Genomic DNA, 10057 nt, shown 5'->3' with positions numbered 1-10057 from the left:
GTGGGAGGTGGATGATGGGTGGAGATGGAGCACTTCCCAGCTACGGAGCTCTGTCTGGTAGATGTAATGAACACTAGTACCTCCCCTTGACTCAGGATCACTCAAAATTAGGCTTTAACTTTCAACTGCAATGTGATTCTCCATGCAGCTACCGAACAGTAAAGAAATAATCAAAGAAATGCAGTATTTAAAGTGTCATCACACTCCAAAATGTGTAAGGCCAAGTTTTATTTAGAAAAGCCTAGCAACAGCATCCTGTTTCTGTGTTTTAATGGACAGAACATCAGGCTTCATGCTTAGGACTTTTAGTCCAACAGTGTTCTCTGCCTGTAAAGCACCGCTGGATAGCAGACCCAGACCTTAATTTGCTTGTGAGTTTTCCCTGAAATAATTTCTAAAGTCTTTTGATATTGCTGTTCAGTACAATTCTGGTGACTTTTTCATTTAATGTAAAGCTCTGTACAACCGCAGAAACAAATATTTCCAGTAAAGTATCAACAGTGCAAAGCCTGGACACAGAACAGTTTGTAAAGCTGAGTTCTAGTTTCCAGGCCACCTCCTTTTTAACAAACTGGCCCTTGCTAATTGCTTCAGTGGGACAGTTGTAACTGCAACTTCGTGACTGAATACAACAGCAAGGCGTCTATGAACACACTGTCGAATGTCTAATATGCTTGAAAAGAATGCAAACGCTGCTTCGTGATTCAAACAAAAAACCCTTTATGAATGAATTTTAGCTTCCATGACCATAGAGATGACAAGTTAATGGAGCCATTCGCACTGTGTGGATAAGGATTTATCCATGCAATTCCCCTAAATGTTAATGGGAGTTGTGTAGCTGAATCCCAGACTTGCCATGCTGAAACTTATCCCTAACTCTCCAAGGAGAAGGGTGCTAATTGGATTGCTGAGTTTAAATCCTTCAGCTAGCTGGTCTGTGGAAAGGATTTAGCACTGGCTCTGTAAAAGGCTTTACATCTCTTCGCAGTGCAGTGCAGGGGAAGATTTTTTTCCCCTTTCTTTTTTGTGATTAATTGTGAGGCTTGAGGTGACAGGAGACATAATGAAATTCATAAATGCCAAAGGCCGTCCCTAGTCACATTCCTGGCTGTTGGTTTAAGTTAGAAACTGACAGAAGTGTGAACAAATCAAGGTTGTTCTGATAGCCTTTCAGTTACGGGGAAGAAAAAGTAACTGACAATGAGAAACCACTGGAGGTGGTTTAATGGGTATACATTTTCAAGAAAGGGTGATATTTTACACTGATTCATATTCTTGGATACATGACTTACAAACAGACGTAGTCTGCCCCCACTGCAGTCTGAGGGATTCCAGTCCTTTTTTACAAAAGAAGATATTGGCACAAGTTATTTGAGCAACCTGCCAAAGAAAAGCTGTTGCAAAACCTGTAGCAGAACTCAAAGTGACTTGTTCTGTGTCTTCGTTTGTGACTGGCCTTGCTCTGCTTGTTATGAATTTTAAAAATGCACTTCCCTCTCTGTAAAACAGAACTTGCAGCTTGAACAAGCAGCATAAGAATTAACCTAGGACTCTCACTTCAGCCTGAAAATACATTCTACTAATGCCCCACATTACAGTGTAAAGCATTGCTTCACCAGTGCTGGTTTCCTAGTCCATGACAGTGCAGAACATGTCATGTCTGAGTATATATTGACCAGATACTGATGCGGTGATCTTTTGAGCCAGCTGCCAGCAGTCTCTCACTGGGGTTTTTGTGATCGGAGAAGGACACACAATGGACAGTTGCTGTGTGGTAGTTCAGCACTGCTAAGGGCTTCAGTTTTTTCCAGCCAAAGATCCTGATGCGATGATCCCACCCTGCCGTTGCTAAAATCTTCTTGTCTGGACGGATGGTGATATCAGATATGCCAGCGTTGACAAGTTTGTGTGTTTTGTAAACCTGTGTGAGAAAGTTATAGATGAGCTCTAATTGTTTAAAACAGAAGAAAAAGGAACCTTTTGGGATTTTAGAAGGTATAGTGCCCACCCACATACACTGGTATCACACAGGTAGTATGGAGCTTTTCACCCCATGGTGGATAATGCCTTAGAGAGAACAATTATTACCAGAGATGGAAAAGACCTTACCTTGAGCCTATCTATCTCCAGCACCATTCTCTAAAAAATAAAAGCACCCCTTGTATGTTTTTAGTTTATATTACATTTAAAGCTATTTATATTCTGTCACAAGTGAAGCTCTGAGTCAAGGTTTTGAGAACCAGACTACACAGCTTTGCTCTTTTCTTCCAGCTATTCTTGCATGAGCTGCAATGTTCAGAGCTGTGGCCATATATTTTCCCTGCTTCTGCAATATTCCCATGCTGAGATTCTGAGCTGATGTTTAAACTACCTGCTACTTATTTCTACTACTGTGGCCCCTCACAAAAACTCCAATAAGCTGTGGTAGCATTTACCACAGTCTTGAGAAAGGAATGCTTCCAGGAATTAGGTTACAGTGTTAGGAAATCTATATTTCTAGTACTCCTTCCCAAGAGACTTTTATTTACATGAAATTCCAAGGAGGGGATTACAACCAAGTTATTGATTTCAATCTTGGAAGCCTTTTGTTACTGTTTGGAGACTACTGAGGCACAAGTTTCTGAGGGGCACAATTAAACTGGAAGGCATTTAACTTCCTTCAGGAGGCACTGGGGCTGCACAGGACTTAGCCCTTGGAAAGAAAAGTTTTCACTTCACTGACATGAGTTTCCCCTGAAGCACAGAGGGAAAGCTCAATATAATACACTTTTGCTGTTCTCACCTCAGGTAACTTGTATTAGTCAGCAGTCTACCTCTGGGACACATGCAGTATACGCACCAGAGTGTGTATGCGTGCATGCATGTATGTTGAAATGCCTAGCTTTTGTCACAATGTGGAAAACACCTTTTGAGTGTATACTGACCTTGAAGTGCTGTTATTTATAAGTGCAATTGGAAATGACACGTTAATGCCGCCATCTACTTAAGACTGAATCTGTAGCTAGCTTGTACCAAAGCTTAATATAATTCAGTGCATGTTTTTAATACACTGTGTGTTGTTTGCTGTTCTGAGGTGGGAAGGCATTGACAGGCATATTGCATCTGAGTAGTCTTCCTCCTCACTAAAACTCCAGAAATGCCGGTCAAAGTTGGTTTCAGATGCAGTTCAGAGCAGAACCCATCTTGGAATCTTACAGGCACAAAGCTATAAGCAGTTGCTTTTCGACTATGTAACAACTGCCCAGCTACTTACTCAAAACAGCAAGAGATGTGCAATTCGATAAGAAAAAAGGCTAAATGAAACTTGACATGATTCTTGCATGCTCCATAAGTTCCTCTTTTAAATAGGACCTGACGAATGTGTCTACAACCAATTCAGAACAGAGGACAGCAAGTTTTGCCCAAGCCTCATGAACAGTAGGAGGCTGTATGTGGGCCTGCTACTGTAAAACCTGTGCTTTTTGCTAGTACGTATGTTCTTCCAAACTTCCCAGTTACACCAATGTAGCATGGCTTCAGTGGGATTTTTGTTGGCGTATGCATAGTGGCAAGGGAAGGATTTATTACTTACATCACCAGCCTGGCAAATGTAAGATGGGCCTTACTCTGTACCTGAGATTATTAGCTAATGGCTATAACCAATCCTGGGTGTGGTGCTTCCCATCATTACTGTCAATTATGTGGGCAAGATCCATACAGCAAAATCAGGGCGACTGGGAGAAATTGCATGTCATCAGCAAGCTACAACTTGAAAATGAAGCCTGTAATGGTGATGCCTTTTGGCTATGGAACATGAGCGAACAGTGGGCATTTGTGCATGATCTGCAAATACAGGAGGTGAGAGAGAAAAACAAAACAAAGCAGAACAACTTGCTCAAGGTATATGCAGCCAGGTGAAATCCTAGTGCCAGGATTTGTGCCATCCAGTCACTTATGGGCAACTACTGTAGTCAAATGCATACCAACATAATTTCCTAACCAGAAAACCAGCTTGTAATTAAGAAAACAAAGAGGTAAAAAAGGGTGAGCTGCTTTCAGCCAGTCATGACCAAGGACACCTGCATCTACTAGCAAATGCATTAAGAAATTTTGACATGCTGAGGCCAACAGATACCTCTCCTTCCCTCCTTAACACATGCTATCTATGATTTTTTTTTTTAAATCTCCCTCTCCTACACCAAATCATGCCTTTAAACCCTATTCTTACTAGACAAATAGCTAAGATAGCAGCAGCCTTAGCTTCAGCATTTGAGGGAAAAGCCTCAGCAACCCAACCAACACAACCTGTCTGTTTACTTACATTACAGCTTATAGAATTTTTTTCTTGTCATATATGAAGGAGCTTCTGTGATTATCAGCTTGCTTAGTTCTGCTTTGTTTATTCACCTGCAGAAGCTGTTTACCTCCTACATTCTACCACGAACATCATCACATAATTACACTATCTTGTCCAAATCAGAAGGCTCACAACCAATCCAGTCATTTTCTGACAGTGATGATTTCAGCAACTTTCTTGTAGAAGACAATACACCAAACTTTCCTCATAGCAATAAACTATGAAGTTACCTTCATCATCTATTCATTGACACACTGGAACATTGCCATTTAAAACAGAGCTGAAGTACCATCATTGCGTCATTATTTCTCCAACAGCAGATAGCTATGCATCACGTTTACTTATTAAAACCTTTTAGAATAAAAATAATGTGCCACTGAGTGGCTTTCCAACGTCTACCATTACCTCAGGTACCTGGAATGTCAGGGAAAAAAAAATCCCCATCTGGTTTATATTATTAATGGCATAGTGGGAAAAAAACTTAATCTATGTCCTTGACAATCTCTTGTGCTCACATGAAAGATGCATTTTATTAGGGCATTCGCACTATGTGTGAAGCACAGAAACAGTGCTTATAGTTTATAATGCTTGGCATTTAAATTTCTTCTGAGAAAAGCTACTATCTCTCAGTGTGATGTGCTGAAGATGTAACTAATCCTACATCTCCTGGGAATATGAATACCCTGTGGAAAACAATACCTGGAATATTTCAGGTGAACAACTGTTTATTTTTCCCATGAGTCATACCTGTAGCCCTGCATTATGGTTAACTCCTAACTGAAATTTGCTGTGGAGAACAATATTTTCTTTGAATTTAGGAAAAAGCTATGCTATAATTAATATGAAGGAACAGCTTCCTCTCCAACACCAGAGTATTTGAAGCTTTAAGAAGCCTGTCATGATGTCAGGTTTCTGACAGCTTGGCCTTAAAAAACTAGTCTCAGTACCAAGTTTCTTACTGGGACTTAATCTGCTCCACTTCCTTCTGCTTCCCTGAGCTGAGGACCAGGTGCAGATGTGTGCCAATAGTGATAAAAAGGCCAGGGCAGGGGGAGGGCAAACATGACAAAAAAAAACCCTAAACCATGACAATTGTGTATCAGACGTGTTAAAACTCTTCTTTACCACATTGGCTTAGAATGCCTTTGCTACTTAGAGTCTAGAGAGCCTCTCTTACTTCATGTCGTATTGCTTATTAAAGTTTAGATGTTCTTCTCAGTGAGTGCTGTGTCCTCCAAACTTCATCTCAGTTGGATGCATTTACACTACATGCCCTACTACTCCATAAATGCTAGTTCTGTGGTGATGCCTAACAGATTATATACCTTCACAGTGTCCCCCAGCTGACGAGTTACCGTTGGATGTCCAAGCACTTGCTTTTCTTCCTGTAGCACCATTCAGAAAACAGCATTAACTTGCCACACTACCTAAAAAAATCTCCACAAAGGCTGCAAGCTGGGAGAGCAATTATTGTTACTCCATTAATTGGCGTATCCAGCAGCTCTCTTCTCGAGGATGATCTGGGGGCACACAGGGCCTGGGTCAGGTCCTCTTCATTGTGTGTTCAGGGGACAACTGCCACTTTAAAAAAAGGTTAAAGCACTCAGCAGTGGAGCGGCTATGCATGGGCCATTTTAATTTTCATGAGAGCCTTTATTTATGCACTTCATTTCCACACCTATTTAAAACCTACTTAACCCCTTGGCACTGTTGGAACACTTGCTAAATTTGTCTAGATTAAGCAATATTTATTGCCATTCACTAGCATAGCCTGAACTAGTGATTAAGAGATCTCCTTCTAAACCAGCCATTCCAGGTACACGTAGCTCAGACACAAACTGATATATCCAATTAACTTATTTTCCCTGTCTCTGGCTAGGGCTCTAAAGGTGCCAAAGAAAGCTGGCTGCCTAAAGCTCATGTCTTCTTGGTACTAGCTGGGCTGCTCCTACTCTTTCTGTTTGTGAAGTGTTTAATGGAATATTTCTGTCTTTCCCACAGTGGAAAGCAAGCACTATCCATTCAAGCAGAACCTTTGGAAAAGCAATCCTTTGTTTCTCATTTTCATAACTCATTTATAATGTTTAGGACATTCCAAGAGCTGGATACTACTAACGTGATAAATGAAGATACAGAGGCAATGGCTTGAGTAATGCTAGGCTTGTGTGCCTGTTGCAACTTTGGTAAAACCAGAAACATGTGAGAGAGGGTTTTTTTTCTTTTTTTTTAAATCCTCACCATCTTTTGCTAAGTCTAGTCACATAGCACAGACATTCTAACCAGTCTGTGATTAATTAGCTAGAGATCTGCAACAACTCCTCTTCATGACTAAATATTTTTTTAGTCTATCAAACTGTTAGTGCAAAGTGGGATAAATGACACTAGAGGGCCAATGATCCTGACCTGGAGGTTCTGTTGCTCATTGAGGCTCCAGATGCTAAGCACCTTTTCAGATGAGCCTGAGATCCCCTTGGCCTTCTCCGAGTCAAAGTCAAGGCTCATCACTGGCTCCTGGTGGCAAACAAGTTGGCTCAACACTTTTCCCATTGACAGATTCCAAAGGACCACTGATCCATCTTCATAGCCAGCCAGAAGCAAAGGTTGTGAACCACAGTTGAGCTGATCAAGGGAAAAGCAAAATTGTTTGAGAAGTAAACAGTCTGTTAGGAAAATTATCATCCCCAGGTAGGTTTCAGTCCAAGCACCAAGAAAATAAATGAAAATGCTGACTGGCATAGAATTGAAAAGTTTAAGCCTGAATGTCAAATTTTGATAGTCCACCCACTTACAAAAAACATTACTAGGTAACTGCTGACATGCACTTATGGTTTTTATATCTACATATAAAAATCTATGATGTTTTACATATATAATATGCATCTAACATACACACATCTAGAAAATTTCTCTCTGAAAATCCAAACTATTGCCCTCTACAACACCTGAAAAAAGGCTGCCTGAAGTTTTCCGAAGCTTTACTTCATGGCCTGAACTTTGTGCTCCTTAAAAAAAAATTACTAAGAGCAATGAGTTACTATCAATCCGTATGGACATTGAAAGAAGTGCCATGCTTAAAGATTCCAGTTTCACATTGCCAAGTGTAGGGTTACACATAGGGATCGTTTACCCGCGTGCACCGCAGTGCTTAAAGGTAAACACTGAACCTCTCTTCAGGAATCTCTGGGTGAGTCACCAAGGGGTTAACGGGCACCCGAGTCCCACTGTAACCAATTGAAAGCTATTTTGATTAATGATGTCACAGGCCAAAGGGCATGGCACCCTGGGCAGACACCTAATTTATTTAAGCCTCTGAAATAACTCAAGGAAGGGAACATTACTGGATTACATGTCACACTTAAGGAAAATATTCATCATTGCTCCAGCCAAAAGACTAATGACCCCATAAGCAGTAACTGGTTATGTGAGTGAAGATGCAAAAATCCCTAATGAAAAGCAACTAAAAAATAGGCATCTGTTAGTGCCAGTTATTTCTTTAATAGGAGAAGAATCACCAAAATAAACATTGGGATTATGACCATATCATGCAGGCACATATAAGAAATGTATCCAACAGGTTAATTCAACTCCTTCCAAACACTGTCTGAGCCTACAGGATTTGTTTGCTTGGTATTCAGTTAAAAATAAAAGGACATTTATAAAAAATTAATTTTTACTGGTATCACATTATTGAATGAGGTTCTTCAGAATCGCTGGCTGTCAATGTCATGATACAAACCTGCAGCAGCCAAAGGCTCAGTGCCTCTGTTAATGGTCCAGACTATTCTCCCAGTGGTTATTATTTGTTCTAGGGGGAGTTAAACTAACAAGAGATGGGTGGTCTAGGTAATAAGACTGCTGAGTAAAAGCCTCATGTTCTTTCTCAGATTTGTTCAGCCTAAAGAAGTGTTTAAATGAGGAATGGATCTCACTGAGCAGGGAAGAAAATTGCCCCTTAAAAGAAGGAAACCAGGGGGAAATCCCCTACATCATCTTTCTGAACAGGTCTGTCCACACCTGGGATCCTGCAGGAGCCTCATTCCTTGCTTTAAGATCCCTTTTCTTTTGAAAAGGTAGGGAGCATGCTCTGGCTAGAGAGACCCACAAAGAAGGTCTCTCATAATGCCTAGAACTGTGCACAGTTTTTCTGTTGAATTCTTGATTTGCTAAAATAACATCAGAGCAATGAATATATGTCAAATTTATGTGAATTAATGTTAACTCATGAGGTATTTTGGGTGAAGAGTACCTGGCTTTTAATACCAGGGGAAAGTGAAAAAAAAAAACTGAATGAAATGAACATTCCAGATTTTATTTGTATTTAGTAAAGGGTAAAGCCTTCAAAGCAAAACAAAGTATTTCATAGGTACTTCAATTAAGTTTAAAAAAGCCCCCAGTTTGGGCATAAACCATGCCCCCCCAATTATTTGTACCGCTCTTCTATGAGCACATGACTCCTCCAGAGCCCTGGGGCTCTGCAGAAGGTATAGCTTTCATTAGCCAATGGAAACGAGGCATGGATGGGCAGGGTCGGCTCCTTTGCCTTACTCAAAATGGGATGGCCAGATTTTCATAGATGCCCATAACCCTCATTAAGATAAGAGAGACAGGCGAGTGCTCAGCATTACGGGAAATGCCAAGCAACCCCCTTTTTTTTAATTTTCTTTTTTTTTTATTCCCCCGCTCTGGGTATCTTAGCTTAGATTTGAAAACACGTTATTTGCAAGTGAGATCTAAGATTGGTCTATTTTAACAACAAAGTATTGTTTTCTATGAAATGAAGATCTCCCACACTACTTCTTCCTGACTTTCCCTAACCATATGAAGTGTAATATTTCAATGAATACATATACTTGAACTTGAACAATAAAAGCTATTGAAAGATCAGGGGAGCTCTCAGTCTGATGCCTGGACTCACCAAGCAGTGGTTCACAACGGCCCATTTATTTCAGTTCCTAATAATGGACACTTCTGGCGAAAAGTCTTCACCATTCATGTTCTGTTTCAGTGGAAAAATCAAATTATAAATCATTGTTCTTCCTCAGCAGAATATTTTATTGTTGCATTTGGATAACTGTCAAGGAAGGAAGAAAAGGTGATCTGCTGTCAACTCAACAGGAATAATTGCTATAGTTTATATAAAGTAATAACTCTGCATTTCCAGTTTCTACATGTATTATTCCTGTTGAATTATTTTGTTTGCACCATTACGCAACATGATGCCTTCCCCAAAGAGTGCAAAAAAATTTAAGGGAAGACTATCCTCACTCCTACAAATCCTACTCCACCCAATTAGTAATAGCAGGAAGGTGTGAATCTGAAGGGACAATGTATTTAAGAATATGAACCTTCGCAAGGAAAAAAACCCATTCAATGAACCAATATATTTAAGGACAGACCTAGTAAAATGAGGGGGGGGGGGGGGGAAAGCTTCAAAACAACAAAATAAACAGCTGCAAGCTTTTTAACTGCTTAGGAGAAGCCAATGAGGCTTAATCTACAAGCATAACCGAAGCCTCAATTTCCTTCTGCTCTATCTAGTTCACGCTGCTGCTGGTAAGGTGCATTGTTTCTCTGATACGTGGATTTTTTTTTTTTATTGGCATGCAGAAAAATATGATGATACATGGCTGCAGCCCCCAAACTCATGTTGGACAACAACATGAGCATACTTCCTTCAGACCATTATGTGGCTCTCTCCATGTCAGCTTCTGTTTCAACTTG

At 40.3% G+C, this 10057-nt stretch overlaps 1 protein-coding gene across 5 annotated transcripts in view; it reads right to left on the bottom strand.

Moving 5' to 3' along the window:
• Positions 1-1206: 1206 nt before the first annotated feature.
• GNB1L (G protein subunit beta 1 like) overlaps positions 1207-10057 on the bottom strand; it is a 43642-nt gene continuing 34791 nt past the window's right edge. For all 5 annotated transcript variants that reach the window (XM_069795030.1, XM_069795034.1, XM_069795033.1 and 2 more), the window contains exons 6-7: positions 6740-6955; positions 1207-1921 (exon numbers count right to left, since the gene is read on the bottom strand). In XM_069795030.1, coding sequence (XP_069651131.1) covers positions 1655-1921; positions 6740-6955 — 483 coding nt within the window. In that variant the 3' untranslated portion in view covers positions 1207-1654. The remainder of the gene's footprint in view (positions 1922-6739; positions 6956-10057) is intronic.

Source organism: Haliaeetus albicilla, chromosome 10 (genome assembly GCF_947461875.1).
Source record: "Haliaeetus albicilla chromosome 10, bHalAlb1.1, whole genome shotgun sequence".
Classification (NCBI taxonomy): Eukaryota; Metazoa; Chordata; class Aves; order Accipitriformes; family Accipitridae; genus Haliaeetus; species Haliaeetus albicilla.
Note: the sequence above shows the minus strand (reverse complement) of the source record. Positions and strands in the feature narration are given on the sequence as shown.